The sequence below is a fragment of the Varroa jacobsoni genome, unplaced genomic scaffold (assembly GCF_002532875.2).
Source record: "Varroa jacobsoni isolate VJ856 unplaced genomic scaffold, vjacob_1.0 scaffold_782, whole genome shotgun sequence".
NCBI classification, from domain to species: Eukaryota; Metazoa; Arthropoda; class Arachnida; order Mesostigmata; family Varroidae; genus Varroa; species Varroa jacobsoni.
The window spans coordinates 111,632-139,374 of NW_019213684.1; the positions used below are offsets into that span (position 1 = coordinate 111,632).

General features: G+C 38.0%; 3 protein-coding genes and 1 non-coding gene across 9 annotated transcripts; 1 reads left to right on the plus strand and 3 right to left on the minus strand.

Moving 5' to 3' along the window:
* Positions 1 to 10,580: 10,580 nt before the first annotated feature.
* Positions 10,581 to 10,877, minus strand: LOC147753048 (signal recognition particle RNA). Its single transcript, XR_015312414.1, has one exon.
* Positions 10,878 to 13,715: 2,838 nt separating this feature from the next.
* mRpS28 (mitochondrial ribosomal protein S28) lies at positions 13,716 to 16,030 on the minus strand. Its single transcript, XM_022839017.2, has 3 exons — positions 15,822 to 16,030; positions 15,077 to 15,359; positions 13,716 to 14,084 (listed from the first exon to the last, which is right to left on the minus strand). The coding sequence occupies exons 1-3, from the start codon at positions 15,892 to 15,894 to the stop codon at positions 13,895 to 13,897; spliced, it is 546 nt and encodes a 181-aa protein (XP_022694752.1). The 5' UTR covers positions 15,895 to 16,030; the 3' UTR covers positions 13,716 to 13,894.
* A 77-nt stretch (positions 16,031 to 16,107) lies between these two features.
* Rpe (ribulose-phosphate 3-epimerase) lies at positions 16,108 to 19,207 on the plus strand. 5 transcript variants are annotated; one of them, XM_086969756.1, is made up of 6 exons: positions 16,139 to 16,249; positions 16,847 to 16,901; positions 17,651 to 17,858; positions 17,987 to 18,136; positions 18,330 to 18,464; positions 18,810 to 19,207. In XM_086969756.1, the coding sequence occupies exons 3-6, from the start codon at positions 17,658 to 17,660 to the stop codon at positions 18,996 to 18,998; spliced, it is 675 nt and encodes a 224-aa protein (XP_086825882.1). In that variant the 5' UTR covers positions 16,139 to 16,249; positions 16,847 to 16,901; positions 17,651 to 17,657; the 3' UTR covers positions 18,999 to 19,207. The 5 variants fall into 5 exon arrangements, with proteins under 5 accessions (XP_022694749.1, XP_086825882.1, XP_022694751.1 ...); XM_022839015.2 differs by lacking the exon at positions 16,139 to 16,249 and adding an exon at positions 16,473 to 16,588; XM_022839014.2 differs by lacking the exon at positions 16,847 to 16,901 and having other exon boundaries at positions 16,108 to 16,249.
* A 395-nt stretch (positions 19,208 to 19,602) lies between these two features.
* LOC111263681 (uncharacterized) lies at positions 19,603 to 26,712 on the minus strand. 2 transcript variants are annotated; one of them, XM_022839009.2, is made up of 6 exons: positions 26,069 to 26,712; positions 25,516 to 25,979; positions 23,787 to 23,940; positions 23,344 to 23,527; positions 22,797 to 23,016; positions 19,603 to 22,497 (listed from the first exon to the last, which is right to left on the minus strand). In XM_022839009.2, the coding sequence occupies exons 2-6, from the start codon at positions 25,920 to 25,922 to the stop codon at positions 20,562 to 20,564; spliced, it is 2,901 nt and encodes a 966-aa protein (XP_022694744.1). In that variant the 5' UTR covers positions 25,923 to 25,979; positions 26,069 to 26,712; the 3' UTR covers positions 19,603 to 20,561. The 2 variants fall into 2 exon arrangements, with proteins under 2 accessions (XP_022694744.1, XP_022694745.1); XM_022839010.2 differs by having other exon boundaries at positions 25,516 to 26,712.
* Between the last annotated feature and the right edge of the window lie 1,031 nt (positions 26,713 to 27,743).

A 27,743-nucleotide genomic window follows, 5' to 3' on the forward strand; every position in this document is an offset into this window, starting at 1 on the left:
TTTGTACACTTGACATCTGCATCGTAAACATGGCAATGCTATGCGATTATACATCTGTATGCAAGCAAAATGTTTATCATTTAAGATTGCTATATACCTTAAAGAATTACTTGACATGATCAGATTTACAAAGCATTGGTCAAGTAGTAAAATATAGAGTAAACTATATATCGTAGCATAAAATATAAGTGAATAATACATTCCATTAATAGTTGTTATATAGCATGGCAAATGTATCGGTATAATGATTGCGTCAGGCTGCTGGATGTTTACTGAGTTTGAAACTTTGAAAAAATTCGAATGCTTAAAACTCCAACAGGTTACTATTACCAACCACATTAGATGACAGGCCTACTGACATAACATTTTTGGCCCCCAGGTTATCAAATAACAAAACAGGTAAAGTTGTCTTAAGTTTGAATGAATATAATAGGCCAACCGCTGCTAGTAGTAATGGCCTAAATTATCCAACAAATGAAATTTAAGTTGTCGATCTTGCCTTTAGGTTCTCTTTTTTATCTTTTATTTTGCTATACACCTGTTGGAGCGAGGCCTTGATTGTTGCAAGCTGGGTTTGTGAACTGCTATATGGCGGTCAAGTTTGAAAGATGAGACAATCTATCGAGACTTCACAGAAGTAAAACCTTATCAACAGATGGCCACTATTTGACAGTTAACTTAATGCTGGCAGACCTTTTATCATTCATCTCAAGCAGATAAAGTACGATCGTACAATATACTACTGAATATGATTACTTTCATAATGAGTCACTTGGTTTGGGTAACGACAATGAAATTTTCTTACGCAAATGAGTCTGCTTTATATAATTGTATATCTATTTCCTTTTCTCCTGAAGTTTATCTCAACAAGAAACATATAGTTCGTGTGGAATGTTTCCTCAACAGTAAAGTATATCCCAACATCTACACGGGTCCAGATACCAGATTCGTTATATAATACAGATCGATCAAATTATTTCAATGAATAAAACAAAAATATCTAGTATCTGAACTAGTTTTAGTAAAGAAAAAAAAAACATTTTAAACTTAATTACACATAGCATTCGATGTTCAACAATGGAACGATTTAAATCGCATAAAATGCGAAATTTTCAAAAACACCACTGGGAAGCGCATTCATCTAAAATACTTTCCCGATTTTGTTTACTCTGTTTATTATTAAAAAAAAAAAAACTATTATAGGCGATTAACGTTATACTTATGTAAAAAGTGACCAATCAAATATGTCGACTTAATGATAGCGTAATTCGAAATGGATTGTATATAAAAAAATTGCTCGATTTTCAGTTACATTCCACTTTCACACAATTAACAGCTACGAATCATACTTTTAGTAGTAGAATCTTTACATTAAATAACTGCAGCAATTATTTATTGTTTCGTTTTTCTGTGTCTTAGTTGTTTAACTTATTGTTTAACATTTACCCAATGCACCACTTGTCACTTGAGCATTAAATTAATATCTCTATGCGGAGAAGCACAATGGCTTTAAAGCTTTAGTTCAGATGGGTAAATTTCTCTACTGTTACTTCCGCGAAGACAATCTTCCGTTTACTCTATCGACAGTCCTGGTTTATAGCTAGGTGGCAGTATCGTAAAATGAACCAGTCTTTTGGGCTGTCCCGCTTCTTTGTGCTGTCTTCGCCAAACTTAACAATCGTCTATGGAAAATTTGCCACGGTTTATAAAGCTGCTTTGTTCTATGGAAATGTGCCTTTTGGCGTAGAGCCATCGATAAATTTGTAGACAGAAGCTTACCTCGGCGAAGCTGCGCTCATCACTGCAATACTTTATATTTTACGATGATCCCTATGCCTTTTTTTGTGTAAATATCGCACCTTCAGTGTCTCAAAATACGACGAAGTCACCCACTTCGAAGTACTTCGGAGGACAACAACTCCAAAAAGAGAAGCAGAACTATATAGTATTTTTTGGTTTTTACTGACGTACGTTTTGTATGTCATATCAGCCCGGTGCTATAGGTTACCATAATAGACATGTAGAAAAGCTGTCAGATACGTTATATTTGCCCTGCCTAAATTTAATATGTAATCAGTGTGATTCACTTGGAGATAAAACTGTTCGATAATTTTGCTAGTATATTCCTTTCTAGCGACGAGCGGGTCTAATTTTGATGCTACATACAAATTGCCTTTTATTTGTTGCTGTATGCGAAATAAGCGTATCTATTAATGCTTTAACCATAGCAATTAATGAGACATTTCATATTTATATTCTTTGGAAAGGCATAGAGATCGAACAGCTGTTTTACTACTATGAACAATTAGAATTAATTGTAAAGATTTCTTCTTAGTATGCCTCTAGAGCTCTTAGCGTCCTTTTTTTGCCGTTAGGCAGTATGTGCCCAATTGCCCGCACACATTTATGCGGTCATATCATCGATTTAACGTAATGGCTAATAGCAGTCCCGAAGAGCAATCAAGCTGACCGGCAAATTTCTGCATCAGGTTGTGATAGATGGTAGGACAAATGCAATTTTTTGGGTTGACAGCATTAATCGTTGTAGAGAACGTCCCTTGAAATGGTACTCACTACTAAGTAGACAGATAAACAGAACAAACGTATAGGTCTTGCAGCCGGCGCTATCTTCGCACCAGCTCCGAACCGAAGATGTTGATCACGTTGATGCAACACTCTTTTGGTACCTTCCTCTAACTCCCCAAGTCTTTTACGTAGAACCTGTATATGGCCACGTTAACCAATCTGCTTTGGTTTGCGTTTATTTTTTTCAGTAACTATTTGTCCACAAAATTAAAATACGTGTCCAGACTTATGTATGACTGACTCTAAACATATCACGTCCCGCGCATACTCACTTAGCGACGTACGGTTCTGCTAGCTATTCCACTGCCGGAACTAGTTCTAGTGGTAAGTTAGCCAAAAGCAACATATGCTATCTGTAAGACGAAATTATTCCGGTTTTTAGGATTATTAGTAATGTGAAGTTTTCACTTTTAGACATTCAATAGTTTCCTATAAACATCTATATTAGATTTTTTTTTTGCGAAAAAAGTAAACAGCAAATTACCCTGTAATTTCCGTCTTGCTTGAACTAAATAGCTGCCTTTGTTACGTTCTGCTAATAATTTTATAACCATAATATTAATATAGTTTCATTGTAGTGTTATTTCAGCACAGTTATTGTTCAACACATTGATGCTGGTGTCGCACGTTGTGAATCGTTCGACCGCGATGTTGAAAGCATCATTTATCTTTTCGCGTTCGGTGCTTCCATTTACTTCATGACACTGCCCACAACACGACGGCGGCGGCGACAGGACTTCATACACACACATACAGCACACATTTTCGCCTATTCAACGATTTGGAGTGGGCAGTTAAGCTGCTTATGTGTCATGGGCATACATACATACATTGCATAGGCAGTATATTGTATGGGTAAACTTATCCAATTGTAGCCGTACCGAGTAGTTAGAGAGTGCAAATACGCGTCCAGGACTCGTGAGACCAATATATTTCAATCCAAAAGTTGAATGGAGGAACATTAGAGTACCAATCGGAACTCTGCCAGAGTTATGGGGAACAAAAGGGGTTAACAAGTGGCCTTGTTCGATGTGTACGCTCTGGTTCATTTAGGTGGCCAGATGAACGAAGAAAGGAAACTGTCGCAACTTAGCCATAAAATCAAATCGAGAGATTCGATTGAATTACAATTGATTCGCTAGTTTAGCGATCGGACATACACATAAAGTACAAGTATTTCGTTTGGGTACTATTCAATTAATCCTTTCGACACCAAATTCAGTAACCGATTTTATACGCCGTTGTTATTTTTGACACGAGCTTTGTAAATGACGATATTCTACTTGAATCGTAGTCGAATGTTGTGCTTTGCTTTGGCTCAGAAGGAGAGGTCAAGCAAAGCTAATGATAGACTACTCCCATGCAATCATCGAACTATTCAAAGCAATCGAATTTTTATATATATATATATATATATACGCTAACTCTATATACATATATATATATATACATATATCTAAGTTTACGGAGGCGTCTTGCTTGTATTTTTCCTTCTCTTTCATTGTACTGGCCTCGTCTTTTACCTTCACCGCGGGATCTTAACGTCTAGCGAAAACATGCTCGAGTTGTAGGTCCACCCGTTGACCGGCGGCAAGGTGCACCTCGGTGGTAGCAACAATTGTGGAACTTTGATGCTATCTTGTGTGAAGATCTCAAGAGCTATTTTTCGCATCGTCGTTATCGATCGAAACATCGGTAACCGTTTTCTTTATACTTGATAATATAGTTGACGCGTGGGGTTATGTTTGTCAGAGGAAGGAGCAGCGGCTACAGCAGCGATAGTAGTTATTGTAATGAAACTTCGCTAATTAAATACCAAGCTTCGGTTTGGCCGAAACACTGTTTGTTCACAGCAAGCTTCGGATCTGATTCTCTTGCAGCGAACTAAGTGCACGCTTATTCGCCCACATTAAGAGTGCATGTGTTCTCTGTCTGTACACTCCCAGTAAGTATCTTCGCCCGCAAAAGTCTGATCGTCGCTAACTGTGCTGGATGCATTTTAATGTACGCTAGCTGCGGCCGCAGCGTACTAATACAGTTAATGATTCATGTACGCTTTCTTTTTCTCTACGTCTGCATAGGAGGCAGGCTCAACTAATTTGCGACACATCTACCGTATTATCATAGCTACGTACTACTGTTATATGTCGCTAAAGCTAGCTGCTCAATAAACAACCAACCACGAAGGCCACCAGCACCTGTACGGCCTCCTCGAGCTTATGCCTTTCCTCCATCAAGTGTTCGAAACATGGCTGCCGCTCGTTTGGGAATGCAAAGGACGTTTGAAGCTCGAGTTATTGCTGACGCCGCTTACTCGGTAACAAGAGTACCCTTAGCATCAGGTAATCGACAACTGGAGTTGCACTAACGGGGTGAGTGGGAGCCTATTGCTCTTGTTCCTCTTGTACCATGGTGCACGGAGGGTGAAGGTTAAGGTACGGGGGTCCGTCTGTAGTTGAAGCTGTATATGCATATCTAGCTATCGAAGCACACACAGATACCATTGTGACAGTATGTTACAGTTACTCGTACACGGAATCCGCATGCGAGATACCTCTCGCTTTCCAAATTTCAAAACCATGTCGAAGTGATTTGTTTTGTTGAGCAGTTCTTATATTTTGGGTCCGTTCGTCGTCGTCGTCGCTTTTGTTTGTGCAGGTACCCCTGTGAGTTCCGCGAGCAACCTAGGAGTGGCTCAATTTTTGCAGTATTTATCGAGTTAATTTGAAATTCAGCTAAACTCAGTACGTCACAAAAGCGCGACTGATTTACGGCATCTCGCTCGTCGCAAGCTGGAAGTTATTGGCATTGAAGGGTAGTACACGATTAGATCAGATCGTAGACCGCAGAAGGAGGTTGCTATATATAGGGGTCGGATCAAAATAAACCTCACTGAATGTAACCGGCCATTGTATATTTGACACATACAGCAACCCTGCCTGTACCGAGATGAATGGATGATCTCTGTTGATTGTAGATACATGCCTTGGATGGCTGTTAGGAGTCTCGTACGGCGATTTATGAGATCAAATCCACTTAGATTTGAGCAGAGCATGAATGCTGAACCGTCGAAGAAGGTGCAAAATATGTTGTCATTCTAAAATTAAGAAAAAAACGAAAAATTGAATCTTGTTTGCAGCGCCGTTATTCCAGTTTGTATGTGTGTGTGTGAATTGTACATACTACGGCTAGCAATCGTCACCTCATAAATTGGCCGTTCGTTGCGGTCCATTAGCAAAGCGAGTAATGGGAAGCAAAAGAACATGATCAGAATGCTCCAGAATAACAGCGCGGTGGCTAGGATCTTACTGTGAGTAGGAATTGTGCCGAACATCAGTGTCTTTGTTTAAATGCGATTTAAACTACCGCCAAGTGATAGCATCGTTGAACGTTGCAGTTTAAAGAATAAGTAGAAATAAATCTTGTTCACGTGAATGCAAAGATGTCGGGCAGTGAAAACAGTCGTTGTATCAAAAATCACCGATTTAGTTCGAAAGCAGACGACCGAGCGATTTTAGCGGTGTCGCCAGTAATTGCACATACTCATATGACAGAGATTTTAATTTCGAAGCCTAGAGGACTTTATAGATTTATTTATATTCTTATTATATATTTATGAATTTTAAAAAAAAAATTGTTTGTGAGTCCAAACTAGCATCATTTTTTACCGGATTCGTTGATATTGTCCTAGTCGATATTCGTCGTTTAAGCTAGATACGACTGACAATCTATACTTATGTCGATATACGTTCTATGCATTCAAGATATCATTTTCTATCTTATTTTATCTTTTTTCACCAAACGTCGTTTCTCGGGCATCAACATCATCAACTTTTTGATACTGACAGAGAATGCTCCGCCCTGTATGCCCCTGTTAGCGATAGGGGTGGCTATTTTGAATTGGTACGATTCGATCAACAAGCCGATCTACGAGGTGGCAAGTAGCCATATTATTAATGTCTGATTCGAGTGTCTAGATCACGCTATGTCATACAATTAACGACTGAAGCTTGTAGATCCCTAATCAGTAAAATGATGAGGGGAATCCTCATAATTCTTACTATGTCAGGTTGACATCTAACCGAATGTAACAATAGGCCTACTTAGCAAGATTTAACTACTGTTTATATTTTTGTCATAACCTTAATTAAATAAAAATATGTTGATTAAATAAAAAAACAATGAAAACAATTATTTTATTACAAGTAGTGCTATTAGTTATATGCAAACAATGTTCAAGGTTGTAGTTAACCATAACAGTATAGAATTTATAGGAATAGATGATTGATGAAAAAAAACGTGCTTTCAAAATATGATCACTTGTATACTTCATTCGTTTCCACCGAGCACATATATTGATCTTCAGATTTCATAGTTGTTTGCCGTAAAAATACAATATAATTCAACACTGTTATGGTTACTGCTACTTCTATAAGTATAGCTATATAATTAAAATATGAGCTTGGTCAATGGACACAGATATATAGAAACATTATATATAGACGTGTATAGAAACAATTATTACGATCATCGTGCAATATTTTATCTTTAATTGCCTTTCAACATAAACACCTATAATTAATATAGTGAAGACTTGCAAATCCTGTGCATAGTTGTCTCGTTCACTCTGAATCTCTTATTTTGCCTTCCGAGGTTTTCACTCTTCTCAAATTGTTCAAAACGGAGGACGAAATAGAATATTGAAAGCTACTTGCTGTGCAACATTGACGTTCCTGCAAATCCGTTAGGGACACATCATTTTGCACTGAACAAGGTTAATGCAATACTTCTCTCTCTTTAGCGCAACGTCTTTTCAACAAATCTGACCACAATCAATGACGACAACGCCTAATACTAAGCTAATAGCCATTTAGGGACGAGGTTAAATTTAGTCCATTACTCCTTAAGAACTCCTTTTCAGCCTGCGTTTGCCATTTATAATTTGCGGAGCTCTGCATTAATACGTATACGGCCATCCAATGAATGAGCTATGCAAGAGATGAATACATAAACGCAAAATGAGCTCGACTCTTTGTTGTCCGATGATGGGACTATAGACCTCACACAGAGCACAGCATCGCACCATGTTCGTGCTTACCCAAAGCCTATATTTGTAGCCGGCAGAACGGCAGAAATTGTCTACCAAAATGTCTAGACTGCCGCTATTCCTTTTAAATAAATACTCGTTAAGTAATTGTATAAGAATAGAACTCTTTAAGTAAGAATATAAGAATAGAATAACTTATTCGCGAGTCTGAGCTGCTAGCATTGCGGCAAATAGAACAGTGGTATTAGACAAGAGAAGGCTTAGCAATTGGCTAGACTACAAAGCAGCAATGCAGAATATCCTCTTGCTCGTTGCAGACAGAGACTTGCACGTCGACGGCCTGAGACTGCGCATTGAAGAGATCTAAATTTATTGCCCCAGTGCCGTGATCAGTTAGCTACATCTTCACTTCGACTGAATCAAAGCTACTGAGACAGGATAAATGCAACGCGGAGTGCACGATCGGAAGTTAACTTTGCGGGTACAAGTGCAGCTTATGTGGTTTCATATTGACAATTAAGAAATCAAGATCAACTATTTATGTAGATAGCAGGATACGCGAAGTGCATTAACGGATTCGTTGTAATAAAAAAAAATAGGTTTCTAAGACATTTTAACAGGAAAGCAGGGCTAGCCCGAAACAAAACAATCGAATAACTATATTAAGCTAACGGGCCCAGTGACCCCGAGTAAGAATTACTAATGAATACTGTCAAAAGATCCACTGAGTCGGGAAAATGGAATTGGGACTGCAATAGAACAACTACAGAATTTCAAATTGATTGCAATTTAATAACTGTAAAGGTGTAGGTGTACGATTAAATTATTGTTTACTTTTCCACGTAGATTAGGTGAATCAGGGAAATAAAATTACTTTAATAGTAGTTTTTGGGTGTTAACAAATTTTGACATTATTAAATTATTTTTTGTTTTTGGTGGCATCTTCCGACTAAGGATCTCTTTCTAAAATCGCCTTTTTCAGGTTCTCTTTGTTTGGAATCTTTTATATGTGTCCGTAAAAAACTTATAAATGTTGGTGTGAGCCGCCTTTTGATACAACTAAAACTAGTTCTGATAAAAAAAACAATAAAATATTCGCGTATAGAGGAGATTTTTTGCTTCGAATCGGTAGACTGACGAGCCAAATAAAAAAACAATTCATGTCCCTCTACATAAAAGAGGTATTTCAAGTGCGGAAAGCCTGAATAACGACGTTGCCTTTCCCCATGTGCAATAGAATGAAAATCTGTTCCAAAGGCATTTTGGATAGTTCCGATAGATTTTATTAATGAAATACCAACATATCAGAAACATATCAAATAGAGCAAAGTACCATTCTGCTTGATACCGGTATATTCATTAAAAATGCAATACGTTTTACTACACCTAAAATGGATATTTCAAATATATTCAAATATAGTGCCTGTTTCACTTATATGAGATTCAGTATTACTTAATACTGATTGAAAGCTCTCGATGAGCTGAATCAAAATGTAAGTTACGTTCCTATATTTGACTCTCTTATTTCGAATCGCAAATGCCGTACACAATGTAGTTGTGAGACCAAACGGGTCTGTATATACCTGTTATACTGTTGTATATATGTAAATGTATAACAGTTAGTATTTTGATTCAGTTGTTGAAGAGTGGAACTATCAAGAAGTAAGACAAATCCTGTAAATTTTGATGAATTAAATGAATGGAAAAAATCTTGGTTTTTGACTAAATGATTATTTTAATAGTAGGACTAATCATGCGTAAGATGTATACATCAAAGACCCGGAGATGTAAAAAACGTTTCACTTTTTCATTGGATTTCATTTAAAACAATGCTACACAACGTCTGCTCATCAACAATAGTTTTGGTCACATATAACATAACTTTGTAAAATAACAGTAGTAATAGTACACGCCAAACCTGGCACTAGAGATACAGGCTGTAGTTAAACGTTCACTATAAAAAAAATAGTGGTACTAAGCTCAGTTCGAACATCTGAGTGGAATATTAGTGGAAAATGATCAGAAACTGCTCAAAAAATATAAATGGTTATTGTATACATATATGTAATGCTAAAATCCCCAAACTTGCTATTGATTCCGTCTTAATACGTCCTCTGAGCGCAGAAGCTAAACACACAAGATTTTCTGAACATACTCCCTAGAGTCAATTTAGATCCACACATTGTTCCAGCACAGTTAAATCTAATAAACTCTTTTATTAGACATAGAAGAGTCTTTTTTTTCAATTTCGATCGAAAATGTTCAAAAAGTGTCGCAACTAAGTTAAAAAAAACCAAAAGCTTAGTATTTTTGAACTTATTCGTCGGAACAATTTATTTCTCTTTTTTCTGTACCTATGCATGTATTCAAATAGCAATGCGCATGTCTGTAAAATGGTTTAGGTGGATAGCAACTATTTTAACCTTGAAGATATAGAGAGATTTTAAGCAAAGTTCGCTCAACATTCCCTAGTGTCATGCTTTTTAACCTAAAATATGTCTCCTTCAGTGTTAAGAAAATGACTAGAAAATCGCTAAAGCTAAACAGTGTTACACTTACAATGCGTAAAAAATGTTTACCGTTGAGAGAGCCTATCGATCACTCTATCCTTTTTGAAGAGATGGGAAGTTTCTGCCTAAATACCTAATATCTAGGTAAATGTGATATACTTAACTATTTAGTGTAAAATTTTTTGCAGTGTTCAGCTTCTCAATATTTCAAGTTATAGAGAAAGTTATATTGCACCCAGGTGCGAAGACAGAGCGAAAGAAACAAAAGAGTCATTACACATATCCTATGCGTTCGTAGCGTTCACTACGCCAGGCAGGCGAGCTATCAAGGTGCTCTTAAGTAATTTACATCATAGATGTGGCCAAATAGATCTTCTATTATAAATGTTAAATTGGAAAATTTAATATTTATCACTAAGAAGAGGAGCAAAAAGGGTAGGGTGTGTGGTCCAACCAGTAGGCTGGGCCTACCGAGGACGCCCATTCACGGGTGCGATCCCACTACTGCACAGCGCGGGGACTTTTGCCTGTTGCGTTTCCGCCCTGAGCCGATTCGCCCCTCATCAGCCGACCTGGACGCTCCCGGTTCCCCGAGGAGCGGCCATGTGGACGCCGAGCTTAGTGCGGACACCCGATCGACATGGACAATCAACGGAGGGAAACCCCAGCCCGTGAACATCCCACGCACCAGCCTCCCAGAAGCAGGATTACAGAGGCTCGCCACGGCCCCCGGCGGTACAGCGGTGTCGTTAGGTTCTAGTCCATACTAAATATCTTAATTTGGATTTTTTCTAATACTTTCTGAGTTCTTTAATACATACATTTAAATACGTTTATGAAAGAATCCACAAACGGCTATTCATTTAATAAAAAGGCAAGAAAAAGTTGCGAACAGCTCAGCTCAACTCCTGTAAAACTCAAGAGAGACACACCACTAAAAGATGGCGGTTCTGGTGCGATTCGGATCGGCTCGATAACATTATACGGTTGTCATAGTTACCGAGGGATTTCACTACAGTTAGCCCTGATGGGGTTACTGCCATTTCTTATCCCGACATTGTATTTCTTTTATTATAAAGTCTATATTCGAGTACTCTATTTTTTCTTGCATATTTTTTAACATATGCAAGGAATATGCAGATTACTATACTAGGATAGCATTTACTGGCGAACGAAAATAGGAAAAATATGCATGTTTATCGACTAGTTACTAATAAACCAAAATACTCAACTAGCTTAGATGTAATTAATCAAATGGTATTTACACACGTTTAATTTATGTGAATCAAGTTAATGCTCTGCCTAAAATTCGCAAAACTACTTAAAAGTACACTAAGACTTTTTTGAAATTGACCTCTAGTCAACATTTTTTCTGTTATTTTTTTATGGAAAATTATTATTTTCTTACACCGATGTTCTATTATATTTAGGACCAATCAAATAAAGCTAGAACAATATCTAGTATAACTAAGATCGTTGATAACTAGAACAATTCAACAAACAACAAATTCAACCAAATAAATTGGAATAAAGTTAGCGCTTATGGTTTGATTAGAAATATCATTATATTTATAAAAACATGCCTTAGAGAGGCCCAAATAAATACCAAACAAAGAAAATTGATAAGTATCAGCAACACTCTGTTTTTCGAGTGCGTAAGAACTTGAAGTTGAAAAACATTAGACGTCGTTGTCCGTGGAGAGCTCTTTCTTGATTCGTATTTACGATAAAACAAATTTTCGATATAGTTGAAACTAATCTATGATGACCCGGCATTTGTCAGTAATGCAATGGTTAGATTCTATCATCAGGACCGGTATATTGTTTCAAAAAAACGTGTATGCGTGTATGTATGAAGTTATTAACAAAATTTAACAAGTATGATAAAGCTAGATCGGTTATTCTGCTTGATACAAGGAAGTTCTGCTAATCTAGTTTTGCCAGTATGCGAATCATATCAATACGTAGAGTTGTTGTCGTCTCTATTGAAGATTTTCTAATCTCACGCCTCATACCGGAGCCTTTGATTAGAAAAAAGGGTGATCAAGGTATTTACACAAACCTTAAAGAAAGATAGATAGACTTTTATCAGATCCAACAAATGGAAACAGAACTCTAGTTTAACTCTGATCTATTGACGCTTTTTGCACACACACATATTCCTACCGTAATTGAAACGCTCAAATTGTGATAACTGGTGTTAGTTATTTTATAGTTACTTAATCCAGTTATAATTCGAAATTAAAACCTAGCCGGACTGAGCGTACCCTATCCTTGATTAGTAAAAAAAAAGTATTGCGACCCAACATTCACCGCTAATATTGTAATTCTGAAAATATTAAAACAAGAAATCACTCTTGTAGCGCTTTCAATCGTATGGGGTAAAAAATAGACAAACGGTACCACATCCCATGTGAACTATTTCCCGCCATCTTGTTCTGTTTCTAGGCGACAGTTTAAGCTACACCATGTCAGGTATATGGATGTTTACTTGTAAAATATTCTAATGCTATATGGATTATTGAAACGTGAAGCAGGTAATAAACGACTTAAAAATAACAAATTCCTAATAAACCAAGAATCTTTTCCGAAGAGCTCAAAATGCTTTAGCTTCCAAATGGGGGGCAATAGGGATCACCGGGAAAAATGTATATATGAAAGGACGTGTTCATGTGAAGGTTCAAGCCCGGTGATGTATTTACAATGACATACCTGTATTGTAGTTTATGTCGCATGCCTGGTAGACAAGGAAATAGTTCAATGATCGAACCAAGCAAGATACTTAAACAGTTAAAATTTTAAACCTGGTGAGTTTTAAATCTGCGTGATAAACACAATAAATATGATTTTGCGAATAATTTTTTTGTATCTACTACTAATGCACTCTTCTGAGCAGTCGTGATTGGACGCAGGTTTAATTTAGAAATTTTCCTAGCAAAATTTGAAGGGATAAAATCGAAAATTTCCGTGAACGAGCTAAATGGTCTAACATACAACTTTGTATTCTGATGTACCCATAGGCAACATTCTATTCGTATGAACGAATGAAGTATTGTAAAAAAGACAAAAACGAATAAAGAGTATTCAAACTTGCTCAAATTAAATTCATTGGAAATTGTTTGAAATGTTGCATCCATTTTAAATGAAAAACCCTATGCAAAGCGTTATTGAGGAGGGACTATGAAACTAATCTTCACATACAATTCAACAATTAACTAGACTTCGCGTTCATGCGACTGATGCAGCCACACAAACTATACTTATTATTTTTATAATTTATATCGTAAAACAAATGTTGTTCAATAGAAATAAGGGTTTTTTTTGTTCTTGTTGTATTGATCTATGTCTTTCATAATAATATTTGCTAAACAGTACGACGATTGAATTAGGTTATGGATAAAATAGATATAATTCGTGGTCATATGAGCTCAGTACGCCGACACTTCTTTCTAATGAAAGCAGAGTGGCTAACGATCTTTAATAATTTAATGATAAAATAAAGATATATCTTTTATGCGTTTTCGTTAACTCGAGTTCATAAGCAAATCTATCCATAATCAATGACCCAGAGATGCACTACGTCAGCTCAATTCACTTTCAAGCAAACAAGCCATTTTTTTATTTGTTATCACTTTTTGGTATCGACATTATAATAGTGTAAAATGTCTACAGTAAACAACCGTTATAAGTGCACCATTTTTTTTATCTACTTTTCTAATTATTATTTATTGCTGCTAAAACCATTGATTAATTAACCAACAAGTCCAAATTTTTCCGGAAATGATTTACACGCTACGTCATGAGCGCATGGCGCATCAGCGTAGCCTAAAAGGGTGGCGTCCGCTTCAAGAAGAGTGAGATCTCGATCGGCACCTAAAAACTGTGACGACAGCTCAAGGTCTTGAAGTCGAACTAGCACATATGAACCCTGCATGTAGCGTCTGAAATTCAGGAACAAATGTAAGTGTTAGGTAAAAAAAGAGTACTTATAACGTATGAATAATATTGGAACTGTTATAAACATATTTAAAACGCTAAAACTTTTCGTCTTAACCAGCGCGCTCATATTTAGTTAATATTACCAAAAGATTATAAAGAGTTGCTGAAAGTCTCTTTTCATATATGTGGATACAGCAAAAATTTCAAAGTGTTTTATGGAATCAATCAAGAATGCGCAAAATGTTCATATATGTCTAAGCAGAAAATAACATACGGAAAATTACATTTTCCATATGTGACTAAGTAATTTGTAATAATCCTGAACTCAGATCATCTTGTGTACTAACAAAATAGAAATAACATCGGATGGTCTAAAGAATTTTTTTGAACTGTTGCATGACAAGGTATTTTAATCACAATGAAGATCCTTTTTTGATGAAGCAATGATACTAATATTATTATAATATTTCAGTGCGATGTAGCATTTGTGTTAACTATATATTTAAAAGATCAAGTTGATCATCTGCAGCAATCTTAAAAAAACAACGTAAAGCCGACTGTGAAAATATTAATTACTCATGACTGAAGAATTCAGTAATAGGTAGAGTGACTTCATAAATAATAAAATACAGTATAAATACCTAAGCTAAATAGAAACACGCGAATTTTTTCTAATGGTCTACAACCGACTATTTAGTGCAAACAAGAAATGGAACGAGTTAATTTTTTGAAGTTGATGAAAATTTTAGTTATAAAGCAGTTTGCAAGCCCCAGCAAAAATATTCAATTGAGCAGAAAATATTTCTCCTTCGAAGCCTTTTTGTATTATCACCTGAACAAATTTAACAATGACGAAGCACTGGGAATCCGTGGTGCGGCTAAATAAGACATATTGGTTCCGAAATCAATTTGTTCTGACGGTGGTAACTTGGCACATCTAAAACCCATACTCACGATGATTTGACGTCATTATTGTTAATAAGATTTTACTTACTGCTGATCTATGGCTGGCCGCTTACAAACGGCATGAAATTTTCCTCCAAAATCTATATATAGGTCATTCGCTACGCAATGAAATATCTTGCCGACAACGACTTTTCCAACAGGGTCTCCCAACTTTATAAGCTGCGAATTTCGAAGTAGACTAGCAAACGAAACTGGAGGCTTCACAGGCACAGCTGACACTTCGCTAAGTCTATGGATTGCTTCGCCGAACGTTTTTGTCTGTGATTTCACCCGTTCGTCTGTCTCCGTTGAAGCTGGAATTGTCGGTGTTCCTAGAACAGTGCAGTACCTTTGATTAAATAATGATACAGATCAATGGCGTTGTAGTTGTTAAGGATATAGAATGTACAAATAGCAAAGCGAGAAGCGGAATCAACATATTCCCTTTTCCTATATTTTCGTGAGCTAATCCACATTTAAGAACGATGATGAATAAGGCGAATTTTCTGTTTTTTTATTGTAGATACTGTTGCACCTAAGTACCCGCACCGAGAGAAAACGAACGTAAATAAATGATGATTTATCAACAATATTGAGCTTGCACATGATCAAGATTTTACTAACTACAGTAGGATTTTAAAAATTGCCGCTCATGATGTACTAGTTACTGTCAAGTTTTTAAACGATGCATTTCATTTATGAAAAGTAAATAATTAAATACGTCGGATTACTGTTACATTTGAGTGAGCATATAATAGGGTGCGTAGGCTTTACAAAAAGTTCTGGTTATTTACCTCCAGCTAGATTTGCGTAGGCACGTGCTGCCACGCCTTGACGAACCAACACTATTGAGCGAAACCAAAGCATCTTGACGCAGCACAAACAAAATTTGAAGTAGTATGTATATACTTGTCGCGCGTATGGTTAAAAACAAGTTCACTTTTTTGGGCCCCCACACTTTTGGGCTTCGCGACGTTCGAAAATCGCTAGACTTCTGTTATTTGTTTATACCCCTTCTATTACGCCAGCGAGGCCACCTCATCGCAGACGACGCAGACTTCCTGGTGCTCCTTCACTTGAATGTGTACTGCAGTCTGAAATACGCGCAATTTTTCAAATTGCAATTCGGAATGGCCTAGAGATTGTGTAGTGATCCTATCGACAAAAGAAAACAAATTTTGCCCCGTATTCGGCGTCAATTGTGTGTTCTAGCCGCTCAAAGGTCATTGGAAGTCCGTGTAGTATTTTACTCTAGTCTATGAAGCGTAAAGCCTGTTACAGCAGTTAATATCTTAAAGAATTCGCAAATATCTTCTGATCATGTCTGTCTCTCTTTTCTTCAATACTTCTACGCAGCGGGACTCGATATGCGCCACTGTTATTATTTACTTTGATGTAAACAGATTGCAATGAAAATCATGGGTAATGCGGTAGAATAGGCATTGTCGTGTACAGTAATCCTTGTTGCTAACCTATAGTTCTGCAAAGAATTGTGGATTTTACTTACTATTCTGGGAAAATCCGTTCTGTGGCATATTTTGGACACAATTTTGTCCCAGAAGTTAGCATATCTGTATTCATTTAATTAAACACCACTCTTATCCTTATATATTATCATCATTATATGTAACACACATAACTTGATGGAGTGCACAGTAGCATTTATTAATCATAAATTTTATTATCAGTTTTGGGTGATAAACTTTCTTATGATTACCAACAAAGCAAATGTCAAAAAGGTCAGTGTATTAAAAAATACAGGCAACGTAGACAAAGTAGAAATCATTCTAGAATAGGCAATCCTTTTGGATGTTTTCAGTGATCATGGACAAACGAAGCAATAATGAGACGCTGTGTTAGCTAACAACGTTGATGTAAGAATATGAAGCTTTTGTGTTATTTCTACGCTTTGAGAAAGCATTATTTCCTATGAAGAGACTAATTTAACTAAAGGTGTATTGGATTTCTGTGAACGTACGCTTTCGGAAAGTCGAACTTTGCTAATAGAAATACTATGTCAGTTTGCTACTGCACTAGTATATATGACTGTATGAATTTAGACAAAATTGCAACAAAAACTTCGCGTCAAAGTAGCTAAAACATACATTCGGAAACGATTTGAGGAGTTGCAATCTTAAGTAACAGTAATTTTGGATATCAAAATTTATTTAATATTAGGAGGAAGATCATTTTGGTAAAGAGTATCTCTTAAACAGATGACGTTCTGTAGTGCAAGTCATTCAGTCGAATTCCTTTGATTTGTGATGAAGGGGTTCACAGCACTGCGTGAAGATAAGCTAATAATAAACACAGATGAAAATAAGTACCTACCTAATCATGATAATGTATAAATATATTTGTTTTCTCAAATATATAGATTATTTAAGACATATTTGTAATCTATTTCTTATTAAATTTTGTTATCTGGTATTGTTATTGTCTTTGTTATTAGGCGCCAAGATTTTGTCCAGATGAATTTAACCACAATATGTGACCTATCCCTTAATTAGGACCCAATCGCTGCGTCCATTGATGGATAGACACGCTTATCTACGTTTCACTGATTTTTTTAGTTTTTATTAATATAGCTACTCGACATGTAATACAATGGCGTTTGCTGCAGATTCGTAATGTCGGCCTGTGGAAATGTCGTGTGTAAGATCGGTCCATCGATCCTCAATGTGGACCTTTCTAACTTAGCGGAGGAGTGCCAACGACTTTTGTCATACGGAGCCGACTATCTTCACCTCGATGTCATGGATGGCCACTTTGTACCCAATCTCACCTTCGGCCACCCAGTTGTCAAGTGTCTTCGTGGCAAAGTTCCTAAGGTCGATTTTCGAGCCATATCGTTGAAATCGAAGCTATCAACTCATTATGAAATGACAGCCTTTCCCTTCTGTAAAAAATATATATGACGTTGACTGCTGTTACTCATATCATTTGCTTAACTTATCAGGCGTTTTTCGACATGCACATGATGGTAGCGAAACCTGAGCAGTGGGTTACTTCTATGGCTGACGCAGGAGCAGATCAATATACATTTCACTTAGAGGCTACGAATGACGCACTTGGACTCATCCGAGCCATTCGCGAGGCTGGGATGAAGGTTAGCACATGGAGTGAGAAGAAGCTCGCAACTTTTCATTATTTCAATATGCTTCGTATCTGAATTGGTAAACGATGTGGTACGTATTCTTGTATACGCGGTCAAGCCGAAATTCTGAGCGTGGCATATCGTTTGTCCTTTAGAATGTTTATCTGCGCCTGACGTGCGTTTGCGCCCGTTTTTACTTAATTAGGTGGGTGTCGCTATTAAACCAGGCACAATCGTGAAGGAGATGGATTATGTACTCGATAAGGTTGACATGGCGCTTATTATGACTGTCGAGCCAGGGTTTGGAGGACAGAGCTTTATGCCCGACATGATGCCAAAGGTACGCGGTTTTAACTTTTTATATATTTCTTTTTGGAATATATGAATTATCCAAAGAATAAAGAAGCTCAATGTCTAATTTTTCTATTTAGCATATATTTTTAACAGAGAACAATAGCTGCCCTAACATTGCAATATGAGTGCAATAATTTTGAGAAATTTATTCTATGTTCGAAGGCGATCTATGCTTCTTTAATACACACACACACATATGTACATATATATATTAATCTGACAAAATATTAGCGGAAAACTTTTACACTTTAAGGTTGACTAAAAAAAAAAGCTTTTACAAAGTTATTTCTGTCATTGTTCTGCATATTATTATTCATGTTATTGTCTTTAGGTTGAATACATTCGAAAGCATTACCCGACATTGGATATTGAAGTAGATGGCGGAGTGGGCCTTTCGACGATTGATGCCTGCGCTCGCGCGGGCGCCAACATGATTGTAAGCGGTACAGCAGTCACCCGAAGCCCAGAACCGGAAAAAGTTATCACAGCCCTTCGTGCTGCTGTAGTTAAAAATCTTTGAATTGCTAATTCGCAGCTAAGTCATCAGCTCAGCATATATGGCAATACATGTATTAGTTTACATGCAGGACTTTCTTGCAGCGTAGGGCTGAGAAAGACATCTGGAGAGGGCAAGAAGTTCTCATGTAATATATACGCATGGTTCAAAAAAATAATGTATATATATTATTTTCAAAATAAAGTAATGTCAAGTAACACTTCTAAATCTCAGTGGGCTTTATCGCTAAAAAAGCAAGCTGAAAATATGGCAAGCAAGCTATTGACTTCTTGTCCTATGCTCAGCAGAATGCTGAAGTAATTCGTTAATTTCGTATACTTTAGAAGGTGCGTTATGCTTACATTATTTTCAGAGAAGTATAGCAGGGTAGTGAGCTGGATTTTTTTGTATATAATTAGTGAACGATGGTGGATCATGGATGTGATTTACAGCATGCAAATCCGACACATCTTGCATGACTGTATAGATATTATTCTGATAATAGTTCGCATTGTTTTATGAGCTTTTAAAACAGCGTTGGACGACTTTTTGAACTCCAAAACTATTTGAAAGTATTTTTTCGGGAATGAATAGGTTTAGACGTGTAGCAAGAAGGATATAGCTTCAATTACACTCTTAATCTTGATTTCTTCTTTCCTTTTATTATTGTCTGAGTACATTATTCCAAGGTGAATGATTTATACGTTATCGCTTACGCACGTGCACATAATCCCGTGAGTAATCCTGCGAGGTGTCATATTCTAAGAAAACTGTTTACCTTTTTGAAAACCTATGTAGACCTAGTTGATATTAGCTGCCTTGCTATACAAATTGTCGCTTTTTGATACATGCTTAATATGTTATTCATTAAATCGGAGACAGAGACGGCGTCAATTTATAATACACCTGTATAACGTTTATTATGCAATACGAATGTAGAATAGAATGCAATTCCAACATTTTTAGGGAATTATTTCATGAATTGCGATTTTGCAAGAAAACAACAGATCTATCTTTACATAGGTGCCTGGAGAAGTAAATACAGATTATGTACAGAATAACCTTTTGGTTATTTAGGTCAGCAGTTACTGTTAGATGAGTTTCGATTATTATACTATTCGTACTTCATTGAATAGTAAATTTAACTCAAGTACAGCTTCGAATATAGACACAACAAGTTCGACCGATTTCTCTAAACAGAGTCGCATTGTTTCTTCCTTACTGATATGTGCTGCGTAGGAATCGTATCGGTAAATATGAGAAACAGCAATTGCGCCGGTTTACATTCTCTTATTTAAAAAATAACCATTCACATAGTTACAAGCTTGCCCTCATCAAGCTTACTTGGATAACATATAATGTCGCGAGCGCAACAGAACGTAAATGTTGTAATTGAAATAAAATTATCTGAAGTTTATCATTTGTGTAATTGAAGCGCGGATATTTAGGCTCGGGGATCGTGCATCCGCACTTTATGCGCGTATTTACGCTATTATTATTGATCATACAAGTGAACTCCTCATAACACGATTCTTCACAATGCTGTGCATCATTTAGTGACTTGACATAGCAGCAGCAGCAATACAATTACTGACGGTGTATCGTATTTGCGGCAGAATCAGGCGGAGTTGGCGTTATCAAAGGAGGAAGTATTGGAGTTAAGGCACTCTGCGGCACGTTCATGTGGATCGGCTTGATAACAGCGCTCGAAACGCGTCGTTCATGAGGAAACTTTGGCCGGTCCATGTGTTTCGGTAGCGGTGTTGCGGGAATAAGATTTGTCACTGGCGGTCCATAACGATGATTGTTGGGGTTCATTGGCGGGGCGGGGTTGTGATTAAATTCAGGGACGACGGCGCTAGGACGACGAGACTGTCCCGGAGCGCTCGGTGCTTGTAGAAAGAGATTTTTACGAGACAACTCTGTGGAAAATTTTGGGGTAAGCGGGCATGGAGTAGGTTCTCGGTGCGAGCGGTCTTCAGGCATCGTGAGCGCTGGAAGATCCTTAGCTGAGTTTACGAGAACGCCAGCTGAACGCATAGCCCTGTGTCGCGGGTCGCGATGGGTCACTTCATCGAAAAACAACCAAAATCCGGTTGGATTTAACGCTGTACGAGCTGTCAGCCATAAGCCCTGACATCCGTAAAGGATACTGAATGCAATCCAGCCCTCCTTGATCTGCATGTCGACAGCTAAGAACACGGATGTCCACGTAGAGAAGCTTAAAATAAGGAAGCCGGCTATTGTATAGAGGTGGTTACGATTCGTATGAGATACGCCATCGGAACTTTGGCTACGGCCATGCACGTGAATTCGAACGGGCGGTCGCGGTCGGCACAAAATTCGTTTAAGGCACAATACAAATCCAAGCAAGTCTGCCAGACCAACAAGAATTAATGGGCCGTAGAAGAACAGCGCGAACGCAATTCCCGTAGAAATGAAACAAAGTGGTTTCCCTACTCGGGCTCCGATACCGAACTCAGCACCCCACTTGTCGCTTGTCGACGACATAGTCATAAACACTAAAGGCAGACCCCATGAGAACATACTGAACTTTTTTGTGCTGGGACCCGCGCCGCGACGCTTTTTTGGTAATTTGTTAAATAGGGCTCGATACGAGTCCAAAATGGCAGATGAAGCCCAGAAGTACATTGCCAAATGGAAGAAAATCATAGCGAGACCCGTTGTATAGCAATCGCTTGCAAACGGCTTTTTGTGAAGCGCGCAAGCAAACGTTATGTTCGCACAGAGTGAAGAGATAGCAAGCCATTGAATGTTTTTTCCCCATTGACTACTGCGCAGCTCGTAAACAACTAAGTGGAGAACGATCACGCAGAATAATCCGATGATGCTAAGGTAGTTAAGGGCGTTAAATATGAACTTGTCACGCGTCTGCAGCTCAAACGATAGCCACTCTGGTTCACAGTAGTATATATAATCAACCGAACCATTATCGGATCGGGTCATGTAATATTCGCTTGGCTTGAGAATCTTACCGGTGTGGTTGAGTCTGATTTCCTTGTGACGCAACTCTGATATCCACTCGTAGGGAATTTTCTGGGTGATACAAGCCATGGTCAGGTTAACATTGCTATACGGGTCTGGTAGTGTGTCCAAGATGTTGAGACACCGTTGTTCTTCCTCTACCCATACGTATTGCTCAGGACAACCAATGTAGACGCACACTTGGAGAAGATCGTCGTATAGCATATTTTGAGCACATTTACCAACGTACTTGCCCTTTCGCTCATGATGCCATGGCCAAAGGTCCACGCTAATGGTCTTGCGCCATGCCGTCCGCGTCACCATGAAGACATTCCAGTTTTGTGTGTTGCTATACGCGCCACAACGGATATTCCATAATTTAACGCCATCGCAAAGTGCGCAGTGATAATTTTTGTAGTTACGTGCAGTGATCTTGTCATGAACGTAAGATGTGTACGACGTGCACTTGTAGGCAAGATCTTGGTCTTCCTTAGAGAAAAAGGTCTTCTGGCAAACGGTGATAGATTCAATGCACTTCCTGAAATGTAAATAGAGATCGTGGGCTCATTAGAGGTACCTGTACGTTCATTGATTTTTGGATAGTATTTCATATATTAATATAGGCAACAGTTGCTCCAAATTGATATACTTAAAGTCAATAGAATTTCGAACGATTGCTAAATGTCAAACTGAACATTGAATGTGTCGCTTATGGCTTAGTAGCTTGTCAAGAGTACATTTACAGGCGTTATTGAAATCCTCATGTATACATTTAACATTAGAACCAGTGAAATACGGTACTTTATTTCATTAATATTTTCTGTGGTTATAACTAACCTGAGCACGTTGGTTTTTATAAAGTCTATATCCCGAAATTCAGGAATATCGAGAATACAGTCGTGGTGGAACTTTCCGTTGTGCAGGGTAAACTCTTCCGTGTTAACGTTATACGTAAGATTGCCAACTTCGACAAGTTGTTGTACAACCTCAGCATCAAACTTAACAATATGTTCGCCTGGACGAAAACGATCTTCGAATCCAGTTCGGTTATATAATCCTGAAAAGCATATATATACAAGTGCAAGTTTTAAAAGAGAGTAATAGATTTGATACCCAAGCGCGAAGCAATGACTCGTATTTATAACTGGGTAATATGTTACGGCGATAAAGTCTATGTATACTATTTTACTTGCTATATAAACATTAGCTTTTGTTAATGCTATGCTTGATAATAAATTGTTATACACAGATAGATCACATCGCTTTAGGTCTCCTCCTACAACTCTCAAGTTGATGAAAGAAAAGTATATACCAAGAAACGACGCTAAAAAACCACAGTAGCAAATGTGATACTGTTCGAGTCGATCCGTTATCATTAATTTACCTTCATTAGTGCAAACTAGCCGAGAACGACCCCATGGTCGGATAAGGTCTGTTTTCCGATTGCAGATAGCACAAAACACGTTCCAGAACATGAAACCAGACTTTTGCTCAAGGACTGGCAGCTGAGTGAGGTAGGAAACAGTCATATCAAGCTTGTCTGGATCCTCCTCGCATCGGTGTCGGACCTAAAATTATAGAATAAAAGAATAATAAAACGCATATCACAATATTAATTTTTATACAGTTATTGTAAATAATGGAATACGTATTTTAGTTGTCAGTTCTGTCGTGACCCGAATATTCCGGCGTGACCGTAAGAGACTTCTGAACACCTGTATGAATCTGACTTCTCAATATACGAAAATTATTAAATAAAAAAAAATGGGTGAGAAATCCAGGCACAACATTACTGGTTTTATTACATATGTGCCACTTTTAGCATACCTGGTCGTTTGGCCATGAGTTTGGGCAGGCTCGAATGACGTAGAAACCACCACGTTCATAACATGTCCATTTTCGATCAACAGATGTCACGCCCCGATTGTCTATGCAGCAGTCATCGTATTCGCCACATGCGTAATCGCATTTGCAGCGTTCCCTAAAGCAGGAAGATGCGAAAATATTACTGCACAGGGATCTTCTTTGGATACAATTGATACCTTACTATAAAATCCTATAAAATCCTGTTTTAATTTTTTTTTTTGGAAAAATAAAATGTTCCCATAAGGTAATAGAATTCGTCTTCCTTTGCAAGAAGTTTACGGTGTCAATACCTCTAAAAAAGTAGTGCTTGTGGTACGATGGTTATCAACTTCGAAACATGTTACAGTGAAACAGGATACACAAACATAACTCTTCTATAACCAATGGAAAAAAATGCCTTAAAAACTATAACAGTATTTATGATGGAAGAGAAACATCATCACGTTCAAAGATTTTTTTAAAAGGAGTGACGTTTGTTGCATAATTTTCAAAAAACCCTCAAATAGTTTAACACAAATTCCATAAATTTATTATGAGAACTGCATATTCTATTTGATTTTTGGTAACGTATTCAGCTTATCGAAAGCAGATATTTACGGATTATTATATTATTACGTTTTTCCTAGACAGTACTAAGGGATTACCACGAAAGAATAAAAGATGTGACCTAGGAGCACGTAAATTTCTACCAACTAGATACTAAGTAATTGAAAATATGGTTTTCCCTCCACAAAAGTTGTGACTTCTAACATTTAACAATGGCGTTATGCCAACACAAGAACATGTTTGCTGTGTAACGGTAGTAAATGCAAAGAATATTGACGGATCTAGCAGAGCCACTGTGGGTTGAAGCCAAAATCAGCTCGACCACAAAGCTAGCTGACCCACAGGTATTCGGTAGCTAACTTAAACCAGTGAACAGCCAACAGCACTCGTGCTGCTTGCCTGACATAATCTGACTGAATTACACTAGATATTCACACAGCTCACTGCGTGCACGCATCTTCACACTTTTAATTATAGGTTAATATATATAAAGATAATAGGAACTGTTAGCCTATAATGTATTGCAAGCGTTAAAAAGTCGAAAGAAAGTTCTGAGAAGCTGTCCCTGATCAAGGTGGAAATTCCTACATCACAGATACAAACCAACCTACATCGAACAAACGCCTATGTTTTCGAGCTCATTCATTCTTTCAAGATTTATCGCAACTGTTTTACTGAAACTGTGTTGCCGTTTAAAATTTATATTTCGATGTGTCTTTTTCTTTAGGGTCAACTATAAGATAATGCTTATACCTTACATTTTAGCTAACCTTATTTTGCTAAGCTTGATAGACTTTGTTAAATACAGAAGGATGGTCTGCAAACGATCAAAGGTCTGATATAGCCCAACACAAAAATCGGGGACGACATCATTCATTTTCTAATAGGTTGCATGCAGGCTCATTCTTCTATTTATTAACGTTTTTTTTCATGTAATAATTACAATAAGAATAAAACTTCAATTACCTGTAGTAATAGCCGCTAACGAATATATGCTTTAAAAAGCTCCTATCTAATCGATTGGCATTGGCAGTAAACAAAGTTTCGAGTTTGCAATTTTAAAACTGTAGCATGGGTGAAGGAAAATCTACTGTCTGTACCAGCATTCGAGGACTTAATCCGTTTGTCTCAGTGTTTCGCTTACCTGTGAATCTCCGGTATACTCGTCGCGCATAAGTCTTGTTCGCCATCACCTAAGCACACTTTAGCCTTAATACGCTCGTCGCGAAGGCGTAACTCTTTATGTTCTATGAATCCGGCCAAAAGATCCTGCTGATCAGTTCCCAAATCTTGATGAGTGGGATCCACATCTGAAGGCGACGAGCTATCGCCGACACTGCCCAATGCGCCCATTGTCCAATGGAGTTTGGGGCGTTTATTTTCACCTGTGTCCCCTGAAACTCCCAATCGACTTCCACACCTTCCCGGAGACGATTCCAAGTATTCATTTGGTAGAAAACGTTGTTCAATGGTGAATTTCTCCGATATTGGCGGAAACCAACCCGTTTCCCAGGGAGATATGAGGACCACAGCCCACAACAGAAGTTTCATGGCACTTCAGCTCTTCATGCCGGCATGTGAAACTTCGCCACCTGGTCCAACGTTGTGCTGTTGATAGGAATATAAAAGGCGCGGTAAAAATTGGTCCACACCGATGAACTCTTTGTAACTTAGCGGGTAGTAATCCTTCTACTTACGTTAAGCGTTTTTCCCTGCTACTTTGTTGACCTTCGATTCTGAACGCTTGAGGCAGCAGCTCATCGTTTAACGCTAGCGGTAATAATCATGCCCTATTTTGACGAACTTGATTTTCTCAATTGATATACACTACAGAAGGTAGCGTACTGTATACAATAATATCCTCAGTATCCTTCGGAGCACAGGTATTGTCGCTTTTTGGTGCATCACTCGAGCCACGCTTGAGGATAACGCTGCAGGACTACATAAAATCTATGTATCTCTGTATGCGTGTGCTTGAGTCAGCCTTGTCTGAGTCTGTGTGGTTGACTCTGTCTTTGCCGTGCAATATCGGCGACAAGAGGGAGATTTCTTCTCTTGGGTTCCGGTCGGCGTCCGGTCCAGGCGTGTAGGCTACGTGAGTTTGCTTGCTAGCAGTGAAGGAACCTTCGTAAAATTTTTATCTAAGATTTCTCTGCCGAGCTAGGACTACCGTCGTTGGCAGTTAGCGCCTAGCAGCGACAGGCTGCGGGCGAGGACAGCATCGGGTATCGAGTTAGGTGGCCGCAGAACGACGAGGTTGTGGCACGGACAGGGTGCGAGTGCAGCATGGCATGTCCTGCTATTGCTAGAACCAGACACAGCTTACTAATAGTGTAAACCTCTTTCAATAGCTAGCACACTGACGTGTACCTGGCAGTACTCAACTGGCTTACATCAAACGGCAATATCTTTGTTCTCCGATTGCGGCTACTGTCGACTGTCGCGAAGTCACACTACAGTCTAGCAACGTTAAACACGTTTTTCCCATGCATATGCTAAAAGTAGAGAGCTTAGTGTACATTGCTGAGCACGGCGAAACCTTTTGACACAGTGAGTTAGTCAATGAGTTAGTAGTACTAGGACGATAAACTGGGTGCTGCTACCGATCTGAGCAGCGGACCAGGTTTTCAATATACTCAATAGCTGGGCTTTACGTACTATCTGTGTTCCTAAAGTAGGTCTGGAGATGACTCAAAGCTAGGTAAATCTCACGGTTAGGTAATAGTAAGGTGGGAATATGAAAACACATTACAGTAGATGTCACATGTATTAACATAGAGATGGGTAAACAATGAGCTCTCACGAGGAAAACCCGAGCTGTGGAAAGGTAAGATTTTTTTGTAGGGGTCGATTGTAGTTTAATATTGAGTGTCTGACAATATGATAGCAGGATATTTAAGTATCATGCAAACTTGAACGTTTGTCCATGATAATGTTCATGAACTAAAGATATAGTTTGCCTAATATTAAAAGGTATCTGTGTATGATTCTTTTTAGGTAGTACATACATGATGCATCCATTTAAACAGGAATACCATGAGTCACCCGAATTTTTGCATATGTTGAGTTAGATCAGGTACCCGTTACTGTGAGTTTGTCTTTAAACCTTAAACAGGTTACGCGATTTGATTGTTTACAACACTAAACGTTTCTTTGCTACCTTTTGACGCTCGAACTAGAAGAATGCACAAGTTATCCTGGTCCCCGCAGACAAAGGACTCTGGGCTACGATAATTGGCTCTCAAGTGTTATACTTTGGCACTGGGGAATCCGTTGGACTCTAAAGAACCGTCTTGACGGCATCTATAAGCATTGAATGCTATAAATACACATGCACGTGTGATAACCCAAATTTACTAAGACACGCCTAGT

Coding starts and splice junctions, on each gene's coding strand:
- mRpS28 (XM_022839017.2), bottom strand. CDS start 15,894: ATGCTTTGGTTTCGCTCAATAGTGTTGGTTCGTCAAGGCGTGGCAGCA. Junction 15,360..15,821: donor CTACGCAAATCTAGCTGGAG/GTAAATAACCAG, acceptor GCACTGTTCTAG/GAACACCGACAATTCCAGCT. Junction 14,085..15,076: donor CGGCCAGCCATAGATCAGCA/GTAAGTAAAATC, acceptor CCTGAATTTCAG/ACGCTACATGCAGGGTTCAT.
- Rpe (XM_022839013.1), top strand. Junction 18,137..18,329: donor TTCGCGAGGCTGGGATGAAG/GTTAGCACATGG, acceptor TTACTTAATTAG/GTGGGTGTCGCTATTAAACC. Junction 18,465..18,809: donor TGCCCGACATGATGCCAAAG/GTACGCGGTTTT, acceptor TATTGTCTTTAG/GTTGAATACATTCGAAAGCA.
- LOC111263681 (XM_022839009.2), bottom strand. CDS start 25,922: ATGAAACTTCTGTTGTGGGCTGTGGTCCTCATATCTCCCTGGGAAACG. Junction 23,941..25,515: donor AGTATACCGGAGATTCACAG/GTAAGCGAAACA, acceptor TTCCTGCTTTAG/GGAACGCTGCAAATGCGATT. Junction 23,528..23,786: donor ACTCATGGCCAAACGACCAG/GTATGCTAAAAG, acceptor CTATAATTTTAG/GTCCGACACCGATGCGAGGA.